Consider the following 25315-nt stretch of genomic DNA (forward strand, 5'->3'; position numbering starts at 1 on the left):
TATCTCTCCCAGAGCTTAGAACAGGGGTTGGCACATAGTAAGTGCTCAACAAATACCATCATCATTATTATTATGTCCCTCATAGGCCTTACGGTTTAAGAGAGGGTGAGCAGGTATCTCATCCCCCATATACAGATGAGGAAACAGGCCCAGTGAGGTTACGTAACTTGCTCCAGGTCACACGACAGGCCAGGGACTGAGCTGGGAGAAGACTTTTTTTTCATAAAGTGTTTTCATTAAGTACCAGGCACCATCCTAAACACTGAGGTAGATACGAGATAATCAGGGTGGACACAGTCCATTCTTACGTGGGGCTCGCAGTCTTGATCCCCATTTTGCAGATGGGGTAACTGAAGCACAGAAAAGTGACTCGCTCAAGTTTGGGTTCTAATCCCATCTCTGCCAACTACCTGCTGAGTGATCGCGAACAAATCACTTCGATTTCAGAGTCCTCCTAAGATACGCACCCTCCCCACCTTTTAGATTGTGAGCCCTTTGTGGGACCAGAACCGTATCCAGCTTGATTACCGGCTTTACCCCAGCCCTTCAGGCAGTCAGTCGTATTTACTGAGCACCAAATATGTGCAGAGCACTGAACAAAGCGGTTGGGAGAGTACAGCATAATAATAAACAGACACATTCCCTGCCCACAACGAGATCACAGCCTAGAGGATTTAGCAGAGTGCTTTGGCACAAAAGTAAGCGTCTAATAAAGTCCTTAGAATAAAATAAAAAGAGCCCTTGTCTCCTAGTTCCCAGCCCCATGTGCTTTCCACGTAGCAAATCTGCCTCCCTAGCCCTCAGTGGACTGCCCCTTTGGTCCAGTTTTATCCTCCTGCTTTGCAACTTTAGGAATTAAAAAATTTTTAAGAAAGGCAGAGGTTGTCAGACTGGATGCTGATCCGATCACAGAGCAATTAGTTTTAGCATTCGAGGAGTCTCGCAGTTTCTTTCCACTCCCAAGTCAGATCATCAGAGACAAAACCAAATCCGTCTAGTTACTGCCACTGCATTTCTTTCCTTCTGCTTACTAAAGAAATGACTCAGGAGGGCAGTAAGAGAGCACTGAAGTGCTGGCTGCTTTCAGAAAGATTATTTGGAAAATTAAAGAATCAAAAGATTATTTGAAAGCATACCACTATTATTATGATGATTTCTACCCCAGCACTTAATACAGTGACTCGTGCATAATGAGTGTTTAACAAAAAACATTACCAAAAAAAGTTGGCAGACATTCTCCCTGGCCTTAAGGAGTTTACAGAAATCCCAGTGCCAGAAGGTGTCCTCCAAGAAGAGGGCCAATACTTGTGGGTGACAAATACAATCCTGATCGTGGTTGATGCTGAGTGGCCGGGCTTTCAACACGTCTGCCAAGATAGTGGAGAGAACTTCAACCTTTGTACCCCGTAATTATTTTCACCAGAGATTTTATGTTTTATCTAAGTCGAAAACCCTCTGATTTGTCTTGCCAACCGGTTCTCCTAACAGCCAATCTAATCAGAGCTGGTAATTAAAAAGCATCACTCGGAACACACAAAAAAAGTATCCAGGCATAAATGCCATATTTACACTGTGAGAGGTCTCGCCTCTGTCAAAAGTATTCCGACGTTAGTGTCGGCGGCGACAGCCGTCAGAAAGAACCGTCTCAAAATCACTCTGGTATTCGGGGTGGCATTAAGACTCTTTTTTTTTTTTTTTGATTGCCTTCTCCAGGGATTGTAATAACGTTATAATGGGAATGGGAGCAAAACTGTCAAACTCTTCCCAAGATAATCTTCTGGGCTCATCAACATAGACAATCAATCTTTTCTCTTCTACGGGAATAGGGAAATTTTAAGCCATATGTTTTGATTGGAGCTGGTCTTGAAAACAACTTAGCTGGGGGCCTTATTTCAAATGCAACAAGCCCAAAGTGTAAAGCGCAATTTCCCATGCAGTCCAGAGGAGAGAATGAAACCCTTGTCCCGGCTCTCTTAATTGTCTCTGATTGCTGCTTGTGCAGCTCCGGCTCTTCTCCACCTTCAAATCACCTTCAAGGGTTTCGGCACTTTCAGACCCGCTCTCTTCTTAATCAGGAAGGGCCAAACAGCGAACCGCTTTGCCGCTTCCGCAGCGGGGGCCTTCCCGTAACGAGGAATAAAATTTTCTTCACTTAACTGACCTTAAAAAAGGGTCCTCTGAGGGCACACCGGTGGTACTTAGGGAATACTGATTAAGGCGACACGTTAACCTGACAGTTTCTTGGCAGACAACCAGTCAATCAGTGGTGTTTATTGAATGCTTCTTTGGTGCAGAGCTCGGAACTCAGCACTGGGGAGGGTACAATAGACGGGAGTAGACACCGTCCGTGTCCAGTACTCTGCACATGGGATGACGACTGTCAGCCTTACTCTCCCTCTGGACGTCCCCTAAGACCGAGGTTCACGGTCACAGAACTGATTATACTATACTCTCTCAAGTGGTTAACAGACCATTATTGAACATTCTGCCCTGGACCAAGGCCAGGTAATCACCATTTTAATATCTTGAGACCAGTGTTTGTCTTAAGCCCTGATCCCCTAGACCTGAAGTTTCCAGCGACTAGACCAGTCTGAGGCAGAGACTGACAATAAGTAATAAAGGCGAATAAGTAATAACAGCATATTAGTCTAAGGGCCCGGTCAAGAGAGTGCACCCGTAAGAGAAGAATGTTCCGATGAGAGATGAGGATGATAATAATAATAATGATAATGGTAATAATTATGGTATTTAATAAACTCTACATGCCAAGCACTGGGGTAGAGACATAGGATAATCAGATTGGACCCGGGAAATCTGGAAGAGGTAGAATGAAGAGCAGAGATCAGAGCACGAGGGAGATTCGCGTGTACCTAGTTCAGTTCTGTCAACAACCAAGCAGTAACTTGCTCGATTGGTCCCACTGAGGGCTGAGAGATGTGGTGGTGTCAGGGTACAGCTGTGCTGGCAGTGGATATAGGAGAAGAGGTGGTCAGAGAGGCGGCAGGACCAGGTGAGCTGGAGGGAGGTGTGATAGGAGAGTCACTGAGAGATCGAGCTTAGGGAACCCATCAACCAATCAAAAGGATTTACTGAGCCTCTACTGAATGCTGAACACCATACTAAGCGCTTGGGAGAGCACAATAGAGTTAGTAGACACGATCCCTGCCCTCGAGGATCTGACAGGACGCTGGGCCAGCTCTGCCAGCCTTTCTCTGGGCACCCTACTGAGCTGGCATGCCCTGGGTCCCTCCTACTAGTTCATTCTCTTCCTGGCCCTCTGTTGGTCCAAGAAGACCAGCAGTCGGGATGCCAGTCGTTCAGCAATTCCTGACCCATTCACAGGTGTTAATGCTTAACAAATACCACTATTATCATTGTTATTATTACGATTATTATGTGTTCCTGTTAACTAATCAACATCCTTGGTGCAACAGAGTAGGGAAGACCATAATAAAATGTTACACTGTCAGTTCTTTGTCTCTAATAGTGATAATCTATGAATACTACCCTGGCATACAGTCTGTGCCTCTTTCCCTCTATCCATGAATTTCAGAGAGGGAAATGCACTTCCTTCCATTCTTAAGGGAAGCCCAGGAAGGAGGAGAGAGAAATCTGCCTCCTTCCTACAATTCCGAGTTGGGGAATTCCATTCTTGTCCTGGTTTGGAACGTGATTGCCCCTACCTTTCTTTCCCACATTGCCCGCTAAGGCCCCTCACTAGGAAATCCCGGGGCTCCAGGGGAAGCCATGATAGCAACTTCCCCTTCCTCGCCTGCCTCATGCCACCTGGGAGAAGGGAAACTCTGGGCAAAGGAGCAACAGGGGAGGTGGGGCCCTGGGAAGGGAAACAGTCAGGAAAAGGGGATTAAGAGAGCAGAGCGGTCAGGAGATGGGGAGGGAGCATTTTGGGGAGAGGAGAAGTCTGAGAAAGGAGACCCCTCTGTGAGTTCTAGATTGGAAGTTCCTTGAGGGTGCTATCTTCTAATGCCGTCGTATGCTCCCAAGCGCTTATTATACGGCCCTCGCTAAATAATGATAAGGATGGTATTTGTTAAGCGCTTACTATGTGCCAAGCACTGTTCTCTGATTGGGTGGGGATAAGATACCCTCTCTCCTTCCTCTTCCACCGTGAGCCCCCATGTAAGACAGGGACTGTGTCCTGTCAGATTAGCTTGGATGTACCCCAGGATTTCAGGGGTATACTTGAAAATGTAAATATGGGTTCAGAAGGGCAAACACCGGTGACTCTGAAAGACTAGCCTGGACTTCGTTCCAGCCCGAGCAGACAATTCAGGGTGAGAGATCTGCTTTCTCAAAGAAGGGGAACAGGGATGGCCTTTGGCGTTTTACATGTGGTGCATCCAAAGCACGTCCGCTTGGCACCCGGACTGCGGGCCCACATTCTGACCAGTTTGCAGCCTGGCACGAAGCCATCCGACAGATGGACAGAGCCAAAAGCTGCCAAGTGACTTCGAGGGAGCAACCAACTGGGGAAGTCCAAACAGCTGCTCCTACTGAAATAGAAAAAGCTCATGCATGTGCTTGCACACACACACACAAGCACACACACATGGCACACATGGACAAACACAGGCATATCTTCTCGCATGTACACCCATAATGTCACTTCACCCCTGGCTTCAGCAATAGAAAATCTACCAGGCCAAGCACTGACTCTACTATTAATAAAATATTAATAATGATGTTATTTGTTAAGCACTTACTAGGTACCTAGCACTGTTCTAAGTCCCGGAGAAGCTATAAGGAGTCCCTGTCCCAAATGGAGCTCACAGTCTAGGTAGAAGGGAGTAGGATTTAATCTCCATGTTACAGATGAGGGAACTGAGGCACAGAGAAGTGAAATGATTTGCCCAAGTTCATACAGCAGACAGGTGGCAGAGCTAGGATTCAAACCCAAGTCCTCTGACTTCCAGTGCTCTTCCACTGGGCCACACTGCTTCTTGTGAAGATGTGGGCAGGGAATGAGTCTGTTTATTGTTATTTTGTACTCTCTCAAGTGCTTAGTACAGTGCTCTGCATGCAATAAGTGCTCAAAAAATAGGTTTGAATGAATGAATGATCAACATGGAAGTCACATGAGAGTGAATTCCTCTTACTGAATAGCACTGCTCTTCAGCCCGTGGGCCAAGGGGAAACTATAAAAGGAAAGGGAGGGAATTTCCCCGATGCTCCGTCAGCCTTTCTGTCCCGAGCCCCAATCGGATTTCACCACCCCCAGCTGAATGGGTCAGAAGCTGCCAGCCTGCAGCCTCCACTAGTCTGGACCTGTGAAAGGGGAGCAACTCGAGCCCAAAAAGGGACTGTGTGAAGGGCTGTGGACGGACCCCGAGCAACTGGAAACAGGGCCCAGGAGGGTGGGCAGAGAGCCTTGTGGAAGACCTCATTTGGGGTCTCGAGTAAGGCCCTGAAAACTTGGGCTGAGCAGGCTCTCACCAGGAGTGCTTCTTCAGACTGGGATCCTCCTAGGTATTGGTAAAGGGGAGAGACCTTCTGTCCAAAGGCGACTCCTCCGCCGACCGGTAGATGATCTCAAACCAATTCATTATCTGTTTGCCTTGTGGGCAGCGTAGAAATGTTTTTCTAAAATATGGAAGTTTACAGCGACCGCCCCCTCCGGAAACCTAGTTATATAGAACTCAATCCTTCTTACCAAGAGTCATGAAAATCTTTCCTCTATTTGAAACGCTCTGTAAACCTTAATGCAGCCTAAAATGTTGTCATTCAGCTTTTCCCATTTAGGCTCACAAGTGCATTCTTAATTGATTCTCAGAACAGGATTTAAAAAGCATTCTTTGAAAATCTATCCCGTGCTAGGAGCAAGCATCTCAGTTACATCAAATACTTTCCATCACTTAGTTCAGAAAAGAACTGTTCCTGGGCAGTTCTTTATATGGTCCTCAAAAGCATATTGGGGATTTTGATATTTTGATCTCCGAGTTGTTCGGAATGGCACAGACGCTCACATTTTGAAACCTAATAGAGAGTGTCTTCCCCTGGAACAAAGAGAAGCACCTTAAATCCATCTTTGGGCGGCCCCAAGACCGCCCTCTGAGGAAGGGAGTCTGCTAGAATGTGCACAGTGGTAGCCATATGGTACAGGGGCCATTATACTGTTCTTCCAATTTATCTCTATGTGTTGATGTGACATAGTTACCCTCGTACGCTTATGTGGAACCTCATTTTGTAATGCAGTAGAACATTAACTCCTTGGCTAAGCTGTTTTCCTGTAGAAGTATAAAAATCTAACTGGGCAAAAAAGATCAATCCTTTCAGCCCAACTGCAGAAAACAGTTAGTTTCTTTCCAGATATCAGTAGTGGCGTTTCTAAGAATTGATTCTCAAATTGTTATCAAGCATATATCTTGGGGATTGGAGCTGGCATAAACAGACGCCGGCTCCCGCTGAGAGGTCTCTGCTCCTAGCATCCCTGCCTGTCTGTCCCCATCTGAGGTTTAGCTACGGCTGGGCCACTGGATGTGCAGTTTTTCCCAATTTTCTCTACACTCCCCAGACTCCTTCCTTCCCTCCCTCCCTCCCTTCCTCCCTTCCCTTCACTGCTCTGACCACTCTGGTCGTCCCTCTAGAAACTCTTAAAAAGAAGCAGCGTGACCTAGTGGAAAGAGCCCGAGCCTGGGAGTCAGAAGGACCTGGGTTCTAATCCCAGCTCTGCCACTCGTCTGTGTGACCTTGGGGAAGTCCCTTCTCTTCTCTGGGCCTCAGTTCCCTCATCTGTAAAGTGGGGATTAACACTGTGAGCCCCATTTAGGGCAGAAACTGTCTCCAGCCTGATTAGCTTGTATCTACCCCAATGCTTAGGAGTGCCTAGCACATAGCAAGTGTTTAGCAAATGCCATCAAAAAAAAAAGTGTTCTGTTAACTTTCAGGCTGTCCAGGTCAACAGTTTAAACATCATTTTGATACCCTACTCCTGCCCCACTTACTCTACCAATTCCCCTCTCTGTAGAGAAGCAGCGTGGCCCAGTGGAAAGAGCCCGGGCTTGGGAGTCAGAGGTCATGGGTTCGAATCCCGGCTCTGCCACTTGTCAGCTGGATGACTGGGGGCAAGTCACTTAACTTCTCTGTGCCTCGGTTACCCCATCTGTAAAATGGGGATTAAGACTGTGAGCCTCACGAGGGACAATCCGATTACCCTGTATCTACCCCAGCGTGTAGAACAGTGCTCTGCACATAGTAACCACTTAACAAATACCAACATTATTATTAATTTATTTTCATGTTTGTCTCACCCTCTACACTTCAAGTTCCTTGAGGGCAGGGATCGAGCCTACCAAGTCTACTGAATTGAATTCTCCCAAGTGCTTAGAGCATTCATTCATTCATTCAATCGCATTTATTGAGCACTTACTGTGTGCAGAGCACTGTACTAAGTGCTTGGAATGTACAATTTGGCAACAGATAGAGACAATGCCTGCCCAACAGTCTAAACGGGGGAGACAGACAACAAAACAAAACAGTGCGCTTGCATACAGTAAGCACTCAATAAATACCATTGATTGATTGATTGATCACTAGGTGAGGTGTTAGAGAGCCCCACAATCTCAGTTTCTCAAAGCAATAGGAGGAGAAGGTAACATAGATCATAAAGGGTTTTGAAGAGCTGGGATATCTGATGAACGTTTTTGAGATTTGTGTCACGAGCCACTTATTTGATATATGGGGACTGGGCTCACAGAACAGCGTATGTAGGGTTGGATATTTTTCAGTCTTGGAAGTTGATCTTGCTCTATGAAAACTCTCAAGGAAATAGGTTTTAAACTCGGAGCAAAAGAAAAGTTGTCCGTGAATTCTTTTTTTAAATCTTTAATTATTCAAGAAAAAGAAAAAAACCTTTAGGTCTTTTGGCAGCTGTTCTGTTGGAGTTGGAATGGCTTTCTCTGATTCCCTTGTCCTGTTGACTCTCATGGCTAAAGAGTAATGAGTGCACAGACTCTCCAAATTAATAGGAACTGTACTTATCTTTGGACCTGTCAGCTCTTTGCATTATGCTACCTAGGTGAATTTAATGAAAACATAGGGTGGACAACAAAATAACCGCCCGGAACCATAGGCAGTCGTAAGCCCAAACTGATGTATCACTATAAAGGCGATAATAAATGTCAGCCCACCGCCCAGTGGTTTGTTTTAAATAGACGCTTGGGCCGCTGCCCGTGACTGCTTACGGCGACATGCTAAACCATCATATTATCCCCAGTTTGTTCATCTTTGTGAATTTGGTCTCTTGCCTGAAGCTCAGAAAGTTTGGACTGATTTTCTATTTTTTCATTAAAACGTACTGTGTTTAAATAATGGCACGGTTCTCCGAGAGACTTAAATAATAGCGGGAAATCTTGGCTACGAACTAAAAGCATAAACGGCCACGTATGCGTTTCTACCGAAGACGATTTGGCTGTTTTTGGAACTCCAAAACCCCGGTTAAGTTGTAGTAGAATGGCCATTGTGTTCCTAATGATGCTTTAATATATAAAAACAGAATAGAATTCTTTACGGGGTAAATTCACAGGAGAAATATGCCAATTTTGACTTCATTTCCATCTCCCTGAATGACCACATTCATTCCCTTTAGCTTTAAAGCTCTTCATTCTGCTGTCTCCCAACACCCGCTATAGAATTCCAGCTTGCTTTTCACCTATCTCCTAACAGTTTAACAGAGATGGCGGGATCCAGTCCATTGTTCCAATTGTGTGGAGCTTAAAAAGCTCTGCAGTATTTTACTCTTGCCATTGTATCCGGCTTCCCTGAGTGCCCTGCTCACTGCATTTTGCTTGTACTCTCTCTGTTTTCCAAACCCATTTATGCCTATTCTTTCTGCAGACACTTGTTCATCAGGGAGCTGAAATTGACTTCTCTCCATTCTGTTTCCTTAACTAAAAATGCACCATTAAGGTTGATTGAACTCTTTTGAGACGCTTCATAAAAAATGAAAGGCCGCAAGAAATTAGGCTAGCGGTGTTTGCAAATACCTGTTTTCAGCTAAATTGACGGGAAGGTATTAGAAAGAATTGGAAACTTAAAAATGCTATTGATATATGTTTACGATGTACATTTTTTTGGGTGCATTAGAGAAGACCTTGCGAAATGTTATGGAGGGGAAAAAAACCCCAAATTGGACAGCCCTTAAAAAAAAAAAAGCAACAGAACATGTGAGGGAAGAAAGAACAAAAACAAGCCAAGCTACGGTATAGGTAAAGATGGTTTTTCACCATCAGCTTTGGTCATAATGTTTCAAAAATAAGGTCGAGAAAATCAACTATACTCTGAACCCTAAGACAGACAACCACAGGTTTTGAATTTCACAGTCTTTGGATTTTTGGCCCTTGAAAGGCCGGGCTAATTTTATTGTAAAAGGCCTTTTGGTAGTGGTGCTCAGTTTTTGTCTTTTTTTATCTTTCCCAGTCCATGACGGGAGAAAAGGAAAGCAGGGTGCTGGGTGTTTCACTGTAGAAAGCGAAACACGGACGCGGGTGGGTTCATTCACGGTCGTCCAGTTCCAGGACCAGGCTGGGGTCAAGTCTGTTCAATTTCAGCCCCTCCTGGAAAAGAAGTGGGGCACTGGGCCCCCTGCCCGCTTCAAACCCTGGCTCAGCTTTTGAGGAATAAGATTTGGAGCCGGGCCTCCGACCTGATATTTGGCAACAGGCGAGAGAGGTCTCTGGCGAACAAAACGAAAACGAATTGGCCAAACTGCGAAGACAGCTACCTGTAAAAAAATGACAGAAATGCCGAGCCCAAGGGTCTGAAATGCGGATAGGTCCTTATTTTGAAAAAGAAAGACTGGGAAGAATTTGCGCCAACTCTAAAAAAAAAGACTCCTAATCAAAGGGGCTTACACGGGGAACCCACGTCCAGATCACCGAGCAGCCGAGGCAGCTTCCGAGCAGAAGCGCAGATTTGGAAATAAACCAAACACATTATTTCAGATCTCTTTCGTGGTTGCTGTGTGATATGAAAAGGATCCGATTCCAGTGCAAAAATCACATCCATTTGATTTTAAATGGCTAGCAGCACATCTTGCCATTTATAGCAGCAACTTTTTTTTCCTGAAAGCAGTAGCCTTCTGTCTTGCTAAGTTAAATCATCAAAAATGAAGTAGCTAAAATCAGATATTTTCGCCTAAAGGGGGGAAAAAGGCAACTTTAGAGAATGAAAGACTTTCAGCTATGTCCTCTAGATGTCTATTTCTGGAATTTTCAACTATTTCAGGTTGTTGAGGTGTTTTTTTTTTTATTTGGCTTTCACTGTTTTGATTTTGATGACTTATCATCAGACAATCATGAGGTGAAAATGACTTTTTCCAAACTAAGGCTTGGAAACTCCAAAAATGTCAAAGCAACCTCCAATAAGTAGAGTTCGTTTAGCTTTTTGTCAAAGTATGCCTAGAGAAACTCCTGAGGTTAATTAAAACCACAAATGTAATATAGCCAGCTTGCAACAGTGTTATTCCCATTACTTTTGTAAGTTAGAAATGGGAGCTAATATTACCATTGTAAAGAATTGTCTGCCCTACGTTGTCCTATTGTTTTACAGAACACCGTGAAGCAAAAAAAAAAAAAAATTGCTGGATAGTTCATGTTTTCCTTTAGAAATCCTCCCATTAATGGAGGGGAAGGGCAGCAAGATCAACAAGAAAAGTAGCTAAGTACATGGAGGTCATTCGGTAGCGATGAGTTCTATAGCAGAGGTACAAGAAAAACCTGTCAGTTTCCATCCCATTAAGCAAGCCATGAGCTGTGGGTTAGATTCACAGGGATCACCAACAGGCCTCTACTAAGATGTGTGCTCGGTCCTGCTCACATCGAGCTATCAATAATTCACTTCCTTTTATGCAAATAGCATTTCACAGAAGCGCAGCCATCCATAATGGGAGTAAGAGTAACATCCATTTTTAAAAAATTAAATGCTCAGTGAAATGTATGACACTTAATGGACAAAAACCAACGAAAATGGCACAGAAGCCAGAAAGGGCCACGCACACAATTTTAGTCAGAGAGCTTGAAAGATTTTCATCCAGTATAAGCAGGCTTATGTAATGGGACAGCTAATACACAGGGACAATTTTTTTTTATTGAATTCACATATATAATTATAAATGCAGGCCCTTCTCCCTAATCCACTCTTATTGCAAGTAAGGGGTTAAGGGAAAAAAAAACAATAACAAACCTCATCTTCTGGTTGAAAAGTGCATTCATATTCTCAACTCCTGCAATATTGCAATTTGGAAATGTGAGGAAAGAAATCAAAATGCGTGCCTTTCCACCTTTGGCTTTTTTTTTTTCATTCCACTGCCAGTTTAACAACTCTATTCCTACATGTGAACATAATGGAATCTTGTATGAAAAGAAATGAATTGTTCATGAAAAGGTAAGGTGAGGAGAGAAAATTTTCTTTCAGAGGCAGGGAAGTTATTGGATGTTTACGGGGGAGGAAACACATTATTCTGAAGGAAAATCTTGGCTTCTTCTAATCAACTATCTCAAACTGTTCATCGGTTTGGCAAATGGATCATTTTACTGAGGCACACTGATTTATCCTCTGCCTTTATGTGTGTGTACAGAACATCACAGTTATTTTGGAAGTCATCTTTATATTTTAATTAATGTAATTTGGTCAGCTTAATTCAAAGATGGTCTAATACCTCTGTAAACACGATTCAGTGGCGTTCATTGATCGAGCCCCTGTACATCACCCCCCAGAATTGATCGGTCCAACTCCCTACAGTACTCCAGTCCACATCTTATCTTCCCCTACTGACGTGCTCCCGATCGGGCTCAGATGCCCAGTCATTCTTGACCTCCAGTATCAGCCCTATGCCCGACGTCAATAGGGTGCTGGACAAGAGCACGGTGTTCAAAGAAACGCAACAGAAATGTGGTTGTAAATTCTTACCACTGAACGAGCCAAGAACTAGGCTAAGGTCTGTGTTTGGTGGGCCACGGGATCTGGGTTCTATTGACAGGCCAAGGCCCCTTTAAAGTGATGCATACATCTGTGTCGTCGTTATTTTTTTAATGGTATTTGTAAGTGCTTACTACGTGCCTGGCGCTGTACTAAGTGCTGGGGTAGTTACCAGCTCATCGGGTTGGACACAGTCCATGTTCCACTTGGGACTCCCAGTCTTAATCCCCATTTTACCAGATGAGGTAACAGAGGCCCAGCAAAGCAAAGTGACTTGCCCTGGGTCACACAACAGACAAGTGATGGAGCCAGGACTAGAACCCAGATCCTGTGACTCCCAGGCCTGCGCTCTATACACTGGGCCGCACTGCTTCTCGACAACAAGTGGCGCTTCGCTGGGGAAACCAAACCAATCAACTCTACCCTCATCATCGCTTCTGAAGGGGCTTTTCTTTAAAGTGGGGAAGGGGGCCGGGGGGCTCCTAGGGTTTGAAAGGCACATTTCCCCGCAGGTTTCTTTCTTCTAGGGGGAGCCCGCGTGGATCTCGTGGCGCTCAGAGGTGTACCCCAAATCAGTTACACTAGCCTAATCAGTAAATCAATCACCTTTATTGAGCTCTGTGTGCGGAACTGGCGTTTCTACACGCATTTCTCAATTTTATTATTTTGTTCTTACTCTCCAAGCATATACTTCCTGGATGCCCTCACACACCTCCGTGCTTCCTCACACACTTGCACACACACAACCTGCCTCCTCACACTCACACCCACAAACATATCACCTCAGCTTCTTACCTGGCTGGGCTTAAGGGCGAGGGGTTGATCGGAAGCTGGGAATCCACCCGCGCTTGTGCCTCCCCAGATGGAGGAGCGGATCCCCAGATCTCAGTCTCTTTGCATTCTTCATATGCCACCCTTGTCTACGAGTGTTCAGGACGCTTACGAACCGGTGATATCTACTTTGCCGAGATGTTTGAAAAATAATAGAAAGTCCATCATTTATTCGTGTCACCCGGGTCTTTAGACATGCGGCACTCCAAGTCCACCTCCTAGAGAATTCTAGGGCTAAGGGCACACCGTTAAAATGTTGCTACTACTTTTTGTCTTATTTAAGGGATAAATCTGCAGCCAGACTACCCCCGCCCCTCTCCCTGTGGCCTCCAGTACACTCGGAGTGGGCGGGCCGCTGGAATGGAAGGACACGAGAAGCGGCGTGGCCTGGCGCATAGAGCACCAGCCTGGAAGTCAGAAGGACGTGGGCCTCAGTTACCTCATCTGTAAAATGGAGATTAAGACTGGGAGCCCCACCTGGGACATAGACTGTGTTCAACCTGAGTAACTTGTATCTACCCCAGTGCTCAGGACAGCGTCTGGCACATAGTAATAATGATAATGTTGGCATTTGTTAAGCGCTTACTATGTGCAGAGCACCGTTCTAAGCGCTGGGGTAGATACAGGGTCATCAGGTTGTCCCCCGTGAGGTTCACAGTTAATCCCCATTTTACAGATGAGGTCACTGAGGCCCAGAGAAGTGAAGTGACTTGCCCACAGTCCCACAGCTGACAAGTGGCGGAGCCGGGATTCGAACCCACGAGCTCTGACTCCCAAGCCCGGGCTCTTAATCCTCATTTTACAGATGAAGTAACCGAGGCCCACGTGGGACAACCTGATGCTCCTGTATCTCCCCCAGCGCTTAGAACAGTGCTCTGCACATAGTAAGCGCTTAACAAATACCAACATTATTATTCTTCATTCATTCAATAGCATTTATTGAGCGCTTACTATGTGCAGAGCAGTACTAAGCGCTTGGAATGTACTTAGAACAGTGCTCTGCACGTAGTAAGCCCTTAACAGATACCAACACTATTATTACAAATCGGTAACAGATACAGACAGTCCCTGCCCTTTGACGGACTCTCACCTTGTATCCCCCAGCGCTTTAGAACGGTGCTTTGCACGTAGTAAGCGTTTAACAAATGCAGCGTGGCCCAGTGGCAAGAGCACGGGCTTTGGAGTCAGAGGTCATGAGTTCGAATCCCGGCTCGGCCACTTGTCAGCTGTGTGACTGCGGGCGAGTCCCTTCGCTTCTCTGGGCCTCAGTTCCCTCATCTGTAAACTGGGGATGAAGACGGTGAGCCCCACGTGGGACAACCTGATTCCCCTGTGTCTCCCCCAGCGCTTAGAACAGTGCTCGGCACATGGGAAGCGCTTAACAAATACCAACATTATCATTATCATTATTATTGTTGCCTCAGTTCCCTCATCTGTAAAATGGGGATGAAGACGGTGAGCCCCACGTGGGACATCCTGATTCCCCTGTGTCTACCCCAGCGCTTAAAACAGTGCTCGGCACATAGTAAGCGCTTAACAAATACCGACATTATTATTATTATTATTTGTATTTTAGGGTAAAATAAAGGCCAAACGGAGGCCGGCCGGGCCGGGCAGGCGAATGGAAACGATGCCACCTAGCGGGCAGAGTGGAGAACTGCCATTCTGTCACCTCCAGCGGGAGCCACCGAACGGGCTCCTAAATGAACCCGAAGGGCAACAATGACATCTTCAGGCTACCTTCGAATCGGCGCCATCCTTTGTTTCCCATCAAAAGGCCCTTCGGAAACAAGTTCCCTAAAGGACACCCCAGAAAACCCTCCAGCCTCATCAAGCTCCCTCTTCATACCAAGAGCACCCTATTTATTTTGCTAAGTGTCCGTCCCCTCGATTCCATTCACTGCTATGAAGTTGTCTTGCTTTTGTCCCTCTGTCGGCCCGTCGATGGGCAGGGATCGTCTCCATCCGTTGCCGAATTGTCCATTCCGAGCGCTCAGGACAGTGCTCTGCACGTAGTAAGCGCTCAGTAAACACTACTGAAGGGTCTGCGCATTTTCAATGGTCCATCAGTTTTCCCACAGATACACACTATCGAAAAAGAAGAATCCCCCATAGGCGTTCAGCTGCAAAGAAGGGCTACTCTGAGTGGGGGATTTAATACAAAATACGGACGTTCGTTCTGGGTGAGGCAGGGGATGGGTGAAGAGGACTTATAATAAGGTTGGTATTTGTTGAGCGCTTACTATGTGCCGAGCACCGTTCTAAGCGCTGGGGGAGATACAGGGTCATCAGGTTGTCCCACGTGAGGCTCACAGTTAATCCCCATTTTACAGACTTATATGAAAAGGCCTCCCATCAGCGCACCGAATGCTAGCGTTTCAGAATCCAAAATAGACACTCGCTGGAAGAATAACAGGATAGATCATTTTAAAAGTTCTAAGCTGTGTCTGATGGCGTCGTAAGGGATACTAAGGCCGTGCGGTGTAAGAAACCTCTGTGACTGGAATATGAGCGACCCATTTTTTAAGGCCACATAGTTGGACATGCACTTTTTCAGCCTGAATTTATTGGTGAAATGAGGTCATTATGGACACAATTGACCACTTGTGGGTACAATTAGCCTCCTTCCTCTCTTTCTCCTGAGCATGAATGACTGATTGCACACACAATTAGCCAAATGTAGGTATTGTTAATGGGGGCAAACAATTTCGCATCTACAATCAACTGTGAAATTAGAAAGACGTCCTTGGCCCCTTTAAAAATGTGACTGCCAAAGCTTAATTTGTAATTCCAGCAAGCCCATATTTGCCTTCAGTTGTAGCTTATTAAGGACAGCATGACTGGGCTCCGTAAATAAAAAGGCAGCCTGCCCTTTTCAGTAAATCAGTCGTTTCGAATGCCTAGCCATTTTGTCGATTTGGAAATTCCCCGGTTCGAGTTCCTTAGGGTTATGAAGGATAAAAATGGAGTCGGTGTCTCCTTTTAAGTTTTTATTAGGAGGATGATCTTGGTGATACTGTTTTGTAGTTGCTGTTTAAGGGAAAATTAATGACGACAGGTCTCGGGGAAGGTTAGGAGACCACTGAATACAATTCTTTTAAGGACCGTGATGTTTTGGTTGTTTGTAGTGAATGGAATGATGAGGTTACCCATGCAGGTCGACTAAATTGCTCCAGAGACATCAGGGCATGGTTTACTTATCCATATGTTTTATCTAAATCATCGGCTGCTGGTTTTTTTTCTGCAGCCAAACGGAAACGGATCAACCATGCTTTGGTCTGCAACCATTTATTCTTTTTTTTGCAGGCATTTATGTTCCGTTCGGTCTGGAAAGCTTGCTGGGTGGTAACCTGTGGGGAATGAAGGATTTATGAAGACAGAGCATCCTCACAATAATAGTAAAAATGATGATGGCATTTGTTATCCGCTTCAGCGCTTGGAACAGGGGTTGGCACATAGTAAGCGCTAACAAATGCCATCATTATTGTTATTACTATGTATCAAGCACTGTTCCAAATGCTGGCGTAGATAAAAGTTAACCAGTTTGGACACAATCTCTGTCTCATCTGGGGCTCACAGTCTCAGTAGGAAAGAGATCAGGTATTGAATCCCCATTTTACAAGGGACTGCGGTCGTGAATTATGGCAAAGGTGTGGGGTGGCGGGCACTGGGGCAAGAGGAGGGGGTGGCCGTCTGGGGCCCGACACCAAAGGCTGAGTCCTTCGCCAGACACCGGGCCGGGGACAGTTTTCTGGGAGAGGCCCTGCTGAGAGGCGACCGAGGGCCGCAGGGAGAGAAAGACCGGGGTGAGAGGCGGCCAAGATGGGGTCGGCTGGGAGGGAGGGTGCCACTTGGCGCCAGGGATGATGGAGAAGATGGGGCCGGGGCTGGGATTGGCCAGGATGGCAGGGGATGTGGGGGACCGGGGAAGAGGCGGGAGTCCGAGTACCATTCCCGGTCTCAACTGGGACTTGAACCCCTGATATACTGGTCCTTGTGAACCAGAGAGTCCCCGTTGCTCTGAGGCATCAGGATCTCCAATTTTCTACATTTGTCTGTTAATAATAATAATGATAATAATAATAATAATAATGATGATATCTCTTAAGCGCTTAACTATGTGCCAGGCACTGTACTAAGCGCTGGGGTTGATACAAGCAAATCGGGTTGGACACAGTCCCTGTCCCAGGTGGGGCTCACAGTCTCAGTCCCCATTTTACAGATGAAGTAACTGAGGCACAGAGAAGTGAAGTGACTTGCGCAGGGTCACACAGAGCAGACTAGTGGCAGAACCGGGACCAGAACCCAGGTTCTTCAGACTCCCAGATCTGCGCTCTTGCCATTAGGTCATGTTGCTCCTAGGCACTGTGCTAAGTGCTTGGGAGAGGTCAAGGAATGGTGGGGCCAAAAGAATTAGGGGGCTCCCGGTTAGCCAAAGGGACAGGCTTACCTCCCCTCGGGATCTCGGAGGTTGCGGAAAATCTGTGACGTTCTCAAGGTGGAGTTCTGTTGGGACACGCACGGTGGAGAGAGGCTCGTTCCCCTCCGGAGCTGCCGAAAAGCAATTTCTCCGTGGAAGCTCCGAGGGTTGTTCAACACAATTCCTTGGTTCTTAGATTTCTTGTCTGAAATACAGAATTCAAAATACGAGGACTCTCAAATAATTTAATATATTTATCTTTAGAAGAGAAGCACATGCAGTCTTGGCCTAAAAACCTCTTTATTGATATTCAGCCTGGTAAATGAGCCACAGGATGTTCTCAAAATGACTTAAATGCAAAGAGAAATTCAGGACACTTTTGGGTGAATGCAATTTGTTTCCTGCATTGATTAAAGTTGTCGTCCTAGTAATGTTGTGAATAAAAAAAAAATCCTAATCAAAGGCTCTGAGGGTGTTAAAAATCTTTCTCACTTAGAGGACAAAGAGAAAAATGGGAGCTGTTTCCTTTTCTCAATCAATAAATCAGAGGTATTTATTTATGTCTCCCCCTCTAGACTCTGAGCTCACTGTTCGCAGGAATGTATCTGTTGCTATATTGTACTCTCTCAAGTGCTCAGTATAGTGCTTTGCACATAGTAAGCGCTCAATAAATACGATTGAACGAATGAATATTTTTTGAGTCCTTACTGTGTGCAGAGTACTCTACTAAGTGCTTGGGAAAGTAGTTGGGAAATACAACAGAGTAGGTAGACACAATCCCTGCCCACAAGGATCTTACAGTCTAAAGAGGGAAACAGAGATTAAAATAGATTACAGGTAGTGGAGATAGTAGACTGTAATAATAATAACTGTGGTATTTGCTAGGCTCTTACGCTGTGCCAGGCACTGGAAAGTCCAACAGAAGCACGAGATACGTGCTTCACCATACAAGTGTAAGCTCCTGGTGGACAGGCAACATGTCACTACTCTGTAGTGTATTTCCCGAGTGCTTAGTACAGAGTCCTGCCAGAGTGGGTGCCCAGTAAACCCTAGGTGGGCTTTGGATTATCCGTGGTCCTCTATTATCCACACTCTCGGCGTTCCCCGGGACAAGAGCAGGCCGGGCCATCTTTTAAAAAAATTTTAATGGTATTTGTGCTCCGCCAAGTGCTTAGTACAGTGCTGTGCACACAGTAAGCACTCAATAAATAAAACGGATCGACTGATTGAGAAGGCCGAGCAGGTGGGTCTGCACTTAGGCACTCCACAGGTCAAACAAGTTAAACTGCTTGCTGTCACTCTGGGCTTTCTGCCACGCTGACGAGCAGTAGGAATTGAGGAGCAGTATGAATTCTCAAAATCCCAAACCCTTCGAAAGCAAGGATTTGACCAATATATCTGGCACGATTCTGGGCAACTTTCAGCCCTGACAGACGTTGCCCGTCTTTAGCATTCCCAAACGGAAGTGAGGATACTAGAGAAGCAGCGTGGCTCAGTGGAAAGAGCACGGGCTTTGGAGTCAGAGGTCATGAGTTCGAATCCCAGCTCTGTCACTTGTCAGCTGTGTGACTGTGGGCAAGTCACTTAACTTCTCTGTGCCTCAGTTACCTCATCTGTAAAATGGGGATTAAGACTGTGAGCCCCACGTGGGACGTCCTGATTCCCCTGTGTCTACCCCAGTGCTCGGCACATAGTAAGCGCTTAACAAATACCAACATTATTATTATTACTACAAAATACAATGGCCCTTTGCACTCACTGTTATTGCTCTCATTTGGGAAAAGATCTTCTATCGCGTGAGGAAAGGTATAGTCGGATCCAAGGTAAGGATTGAATTCCCCAGGCAGAACCACATTTTTTATCTTTATGGGAGCCACTTTCCCTGGGCCAGGAACTTCAACATCCATCACAGGGCTGCCAACCAGAACAGACTGTAGAATGAAAGGAAATGCAGTTAAAATAAAATGAAGTCTTACCTCCACGGTGCTGATGGACCACGTCACCCTTCACCTCAACCGTGCGAAATGGGTCAGAACCGCAGTGGGGAGCAGCCCCCCCCCCCCGTCTTTCCCCAGGGCTCCTAAAGTTGTAGACAGGTGTAAGGCATTGGAGGGCAGAATTCTGAAACTTTGACTTCATTCCTTTGGGGTGCTTCAGCCCTTCTGGGATAAAAATACCTGTTCTCCTTCCTACTTAGAACGGGAGCCCCTTGTGGGAAAGGGACTGCGTCCGTCCTGAATAACTTGTACCTTCCCCAGTAATAATGATGACGACGTTAGCATCTGTTAAGCACTTACTATGTGCCACGTGCTGTACTAAGCGCTGGGTTAATTACAACGTCATCGGGTCCCACATGGGGGTCTCTAAGAAGGAGGGAGAAGAGGGATTGAATCCCCATTTTGCAGATGAGGGAACTGAGGCTCAGAAAAGTTAAGTGACTTGCCCAAGGTTACACAGCAGGTAAGGAGGGGAGCTAGTATTAGAACTTAGGTCCTCTGACGCCTGGGTCCATGCTCTTTCCCCTCTCTCTCTTCCTCTCTTCAGTCTCATATTCCCTCCTGCCCTTTACTTGAATGTTCCCCCAGCACCTCAAATTTAATATGTCCAAAACAGAACTCCTTACCTTCCCACCCAAACCCTATCCTCCCCATGATTTCCCTGTCACTGTAGGCAGCACCACCATCCTTTCCATCTCACAAGCCCGTAACCTTTGTGTTATCCTTGACTCCTCTCTCTCATTCAACCCACATCTATCCCTCAGTCCCGTCGGCTCAACCTTCGCAACTTTGCTAAAATTCACCCTCTCCTCTCCATCCACACTGCTTCGACTTTAATCCAACACTTAACCTATCCCACCTGGATTACCGTTATCAGCCTCCTAGCTGACCTCCCTGCCTCCTGTCTCTCCCTATTCCAATCCATACTTCACTCTGCTGCTCAGATCATTTTTCTACAGAAACATTCAGTCTATGCTTCCCTGCTCCTCAGAAACCCATCCACGCCTGCATCTAACAGAAACCCCTTGTCATCAGATTAAAGCTCTCAAGCACCTTGCGTCCTCCTATCTCACCTCGGTACTTTCCTAATAAAACCCAGCCCACACCCTTCAGTCCTCTAATGCTAACTTAGCGCCCTGTACCTCGATCTCGTCTGTCTCACCGCTGACCTCCCGTCCACATCCCGCCTCTGTCCCGGAACGCTCTCTCTTCACACCCGACAGACAACTACTCTCTCTACCTTCAAAAACTTATTGAAGGCACATGTCCGAGATGCTTTCCGTTCCTCTTTTCCCACTCTCTTCTACATCCCCCCTTAGCCCCACAGCGCTTATGTACATATCTGTAATTTATTTATTTATATTAATGTCTGTCTCCCTCTCTAGATTGTGAGCTCATTATGGGAAGGGAATGTGTCTACCACCTCTGTTATATTGTACCCCCTCAAGCGCTTAGTACAGCACTCTGCCCGCAGTAAGTACTCCGTAAATATGATTGATTGATTGATTTCCACTAGGCCACCTTCCTTAGCTTCAAGTAAAGACTCCACTGACTTTAAGACTCTCCACCAGCTCTCTCCAGAACACACTGTCTTAGCTGGAAAAGTCTAATGTTCATTTTTTGTATACGAAGCTGTAAAGTTCCGAGTGTCAAGCTGCAGTCTTCTCTGACTTGGTTGCCTAAGGTTCAACACTGTAAAACCACCAGTAAACCAAGTTTACTGAACAAATTAAACCTATTTCATCCCCAGTGCAGAAAATTTTGATAGTCTTTGGACATGGGGTCAACTTATAAAAATCTAACTTGGAACTTTTATCTCACGAGCACGTGATCAATCAATCGATGGCATTTATTGAGTGCTTTCTGTGGGCAGAGCACTGAAATAAGCACTTAGCACTATACCTTAAGCAGTGGGCCCAGGCTGTGTGAGAGGGACTCCCGGGTTTGCTCATCCCAGGTCTCTGACAACACCCAACCATTTCCTGTCAGGGCTGGAAACAGCCAAAATGGCCCCTTTCTGGCTTTCTCACTCTTGAAAAACTGTCCCCTCCCAGCCCCCTAAATCCCTGATCCCGTCTCATCCCCAAAATCACAGTGGAAAGTATTCCAACCATGACTGAGAAGCATGAAGAAGACCATAAGCTCGTCCTCTAGACTATAAGGTCATTGTGAGCAGGGAAAGTGTCTGTTTTTTGTTATATTGTACTCTCCCAAGTGCTCAGTACAGTGCTCTGCACACAGTACGTGCTCAATAAATACAACTGAATGAATGAATCGTTACAATAGCTCCCAAACATTAACCATTTAAGCATGGCTGGCACCAGGTTTGGAACCAAACTTTCTATTTTAGTAAACCGATGGATTTCTATTAGCAACGGGGTAGGGGGTTGGGGGATGGAGAGGATAAAACCATGACTTTACTTGCTGTTCTGAATAATGCAGTTCTGCTCTCGCTCTGTCCTCTGAACTCACGGCAACTCCATCAATCACCTGTAAGCCAGGCAACCGTGATACCAGCACGGGGCGATAGAACATTCTGAGTGAAACCTAGGGAGGAAAAATCTTGACAAACATCCTGAAAATACTGCTTTCATTTCAAAGGAGAGCTTTGGAGGAACACAGGAGAACTTGAGAGGGACAGAGTGGCCTAAGCATAGTATTTGGCCACAGTCACATAATTAAAAACTGACTGCTGGCATCGGCAATTGCGCGGGAAAGAGCCTCCCTCTGAATACAGCTCCTCAAATGCTGGGCTTTTTTTCCTGAGAAAACAATAATCTTCAGGGTATTATGTATCGAGGAGATTAGCGAGCACATACTGTATTTAAAGTTCATGATAGTCCTCTTTTTTGCCGCATTAATTCTTGGTTACAATTTATCTTTCGGCAAGAGGATGTGAATTCATAAGCCTGCCCACAGGCCTGCTTTCAAGTCACCCGTCTCCGGCCAGTTGCTCCTATTTTTCCTCGTGTTCCCCAGATCATGTCCCTTCTGGGTCACCTCCTCCCCAGGCCCGTGCCATTCCACCTACTACCTTGCCCCTCATGGATTTATCTGTTTATTTGTTAGCAATTCGTTCACTCACTTGCAATATCCATTTTCTCATTTTTTCTCTTTAGAACACTGTCCATTCAAACCTGCTGTCTCCCTCATTAAATTGTAAGTTCCTTGAAGGCAGCTATCACCTATTTTCCTTCTTTTATACCTAGCCTGGTGCCCCGTCCGCAGACTGGTTGTGGGAATGTTCAGACCCCTACTGTGGGTGGGGCAGAGGGCCAGAGGCCAGGTGGTATTTGTTAAGTGCTTACTATGTGCCACGCACTGTACTAAATGCTGAGGTGGATGTCAGATAAACAGATCGGACCCAGCCCCTGTCCCACGTGGGACTCCCAGTCTAAGTGTCAGGGAGAACAAGTTTTGAATCCCCATTTCACGGATGACGAAACAGGCCCAGAGAGGTTAGGTGACTTGCTTAGGGTCACTCAGCAGGCAAGTGGCAGATCTGGGATTAGAGCCCAGTCTCCCTGACCCCCTAGGCCCGTGCTCTTTCCACCGGACCGCGCTGTCTGGGCCTACATTTCCTAGAGCCCACTGGGATGAAATCCAATCAACAGCCTAGGCAGAGTCTTTAAAGTCAGGAGTTGGAATTCCCGCTCGGTCTCTCTTCTTGTCCACCGAGTCATGCTGCTGAGACATGTCCTGGCATTCTTGGTGGAAAGCCCTGTTCCACACACTACACTTGTGACGGCATCCATTTAGAACTGGCTCCGTGTACCCAAGGATGTTTGCTTGTCTACTTACGGTAGCTGGGCTCTGTATATTGAAGAATGTTTATTCCCTTCCCCATCTAAGCCCTTATTATAAATAAAAGCTTTGATTTGCATCCTTTCTTCACCCCTCCCTCAGCCCCAAAGCACTTCTGTCCACAACCATCTTTTATTTATTTATATTCATGACTGCTTCCCCCCGTAAACCGTAAGCTCGTTGCGGGCAGGGGACGGATCTACCGACTCTGTTATACCCTCCCAAGGGCTTGGTACAAAGCTCTGCACCCAGTAAGCGCTCAATAAATACGATCGATTGAGGTCATGTGAGCGTTCAGCACTGGTTTCGCTCCCCTCGATTTGAAAGGAAACCTCTGGGTCTGAGAAATGTCTACAGGGGCTGTGAGGATTGCTCGGAATCCCCCACCCCAGCCTGGCTAGGACAGCTCTTACTAGAGAAGCAGCGTGGCTCAGTGGAAAGAGCATGGGCTTTGGAGTCAGAGGTCATGAGTTCGAATCCCAGCTCTGCCACTTGTGAGCTGGGTGACTGTGGGCAAGTCACTTAACTTCTCTGGGCCTCAGCTACCTCATCTGTAAAATGGGGATTGAGATTGTGAGCCCCATGTGGGACAACCTGATTCCCCCGTGTCTCCCCCAGCACTTAGAACAGTGCTCTGCACATAGTAAGCGCTTAACAAATACCAACATTATTATTATAGTAACAGGCAGTTTCTTGGCCAGGAACACCAAACTGTCTTAAAGAGCAGAGTCTGTCAAGTAGGTGTTCCAAAACTACTGCCGACCCTGAACCTGATGGAAAGCAGAAAGGGTTCTCCGCTGGTTACGAGAGAGTTAAACTCGAGTACAGCTTTTCTAGGAAAAATCTTGAAACATGTCACTAGAGGTTTATATGTGGTCTATATCATAGGATCATCACGGGAAAGGCTCAGAATCAGCATGGCCTAGTGGAAAGAGCCCAGGCCTGGGGGTCAGCGGACCAGACATCTAATCCTGGCTCCGCCTCTTGACTACTTGTGTGACCTTAGGCAGGTCACTTAACTTCTCCGTGCCTCAGTTTCTTCTTCTGTAAACTGGGGATTCAATAACTGCTCTCCCTCTTGGACTGTGAGCCCCATATGGGACAGGGATTGGGTCCAACCTGCTTATCTTGTATCTACTCCAACGATTATTACAGTGCTTGGAGTATAGTGAGCGCTTAACCAATACCACAGTTCTTACTATTACTAGAACAAAATCACAGAGCAGGATGGAGATGGGAATAACGTGCACGACAACATGCGTAGTGGAAAATAAATCCTCCAGGACAAAGCAAAAATTCTGAAATTCAGCCATTATTTGACTGAAGGAGATTAGGTGTCTGAGTGCTCCCGAGTGCTTTCCTTTCCATCAACTCATTCATTCATACAATTATATTTATTGAGCGCTTACTATGTGCAGAGCACTGTACTAAGCACTTGGAATGGATAACTCCCTTCTTCGTCGCCCTGACTTGCTCAGTTTTATTCATCTCTCTGCCCAGCCCCACAGCACTTATGCACATATCTGGATTGATTTATTTATATTCATGTCTGTTTTCCCCTCGAGACCGTAATCTCACCGTGGGCAGGGAATGGGTCTGTTATAGTGTACTCTCCCAAGTGCTTAGTACAGTGCTCTGCACACAGTAAGTGCTCAATACATACGACTGACTGACCAACCCCACTAGATGAATAATTCCAGCAGGCAGCCAGAGAAACGAGGGGCCCCAGGCAGCCTCCCCGACCCCCCAACTTCCCCAGCTGCCAGCCCACTCACCAGATTGCCACACATGGAAAGCTCTCTGAGGGTCACGATACCATCCAGTTTTTCCAGTTCGGCCACGTCCTGGTCAAAAACCAACAGGCGTGTTACTGTGCTACTGCAGACCTATTCGTTCATTTGTATTTACTGAGCGCTTACTGTGTACGGAACACGTACTAAGCACGTAGAAAGTACAATAGAGTAACATATGCCAACATATGCCAATATACAAAGTGTAGCCCAGCCCCCGGGAGTTCCCTGGGACTTGACTGGCATTTTTAAGCCGAGTCAATGGTCCAGAGAGATCTAAGGAAGGGGATAGAGACCCAATCTGGGAGTTCCACTGGGAATACCATTCCCAGCTCTGCTGGGAGCCAAGGATCTTGGGAATTCCGGTTCTTTTTCTCCCAACCATAAAATCATAGGCCCCAAACAGCAACCAGGCCCATCAGGAACGCGACGTGACCTAGAGGATAGAGCCCTGGCACTTCAAAAATACCATTTTTTTAAAAAAATGATCAGCACCAATAGTCTTACATCATTTTCAGGCAGCAAGAATTAGTCAAGTC

The 25315-nt window shown here is 46.2% G+C and overlaps 1 protein-coding gene across 5 annotated transcripts in view; it reads right to left on the reverse strand.

The window, feature by feature from the left end:
- Positions 1 to 15740: 15740 nt before the first annotated feature.
- Positions 15741 to 25315, reverse strand: part of LRRC9 (leucine rich repeat containing 9) — a 51573-nt gene continuing 41998 nt past the window's right edge. For 3 of the 5 annotated variants that reach the window (XM_029079310.2, XM_039914091.1, XM_029079313.2), the window contains 5 exons: positions 24762 to 24830; positions 21604 to 21729; positions 18945 to 19116; positions 17216 to 17390; positions 15741 to 16115 (listed from right to left, as the gene is read on the reverse strand). In XM_029079310.2, coding sequence (XP_028935143.1) covers positions 16076 to 16115; positions 17216 to 17390; positions 18945 to 19116; positions 21604 to 21729; positions 24762 to 24830 — 582 coding nt within the window. In that variant the 3' untranslated portion in view covers positions 15741 to 16075. The remainder of the gene's footprint in view (positions 16116 to 17215; positions 17391 to 18944; positions 19117 to 21603; positions 21730 to 24761; positions 24831 to 25315) is intronic. The other 2 variants (XM_029079311.2, XM_029079312.2) reach the window with 2 other exon arrangements.

Source organism: Ornithorhynchus anatinus, chromosome 14, assembly GCF_004115215.2.
Source record: "Ornithorhynchus anatinus isolate Pmale09 chromosome 14, mOrnAna1.pri.v4, whole genome shotgun sequence".
In the NCBI taxonomy this organism is placed as follows: domain Eukaryota; kingdom Metazoa; phylum Chordata; class Mammalia; order Monotremata; family Ornithorhynchidae; genus Ornithorhynchus; species Ornithorhynchus anatinus.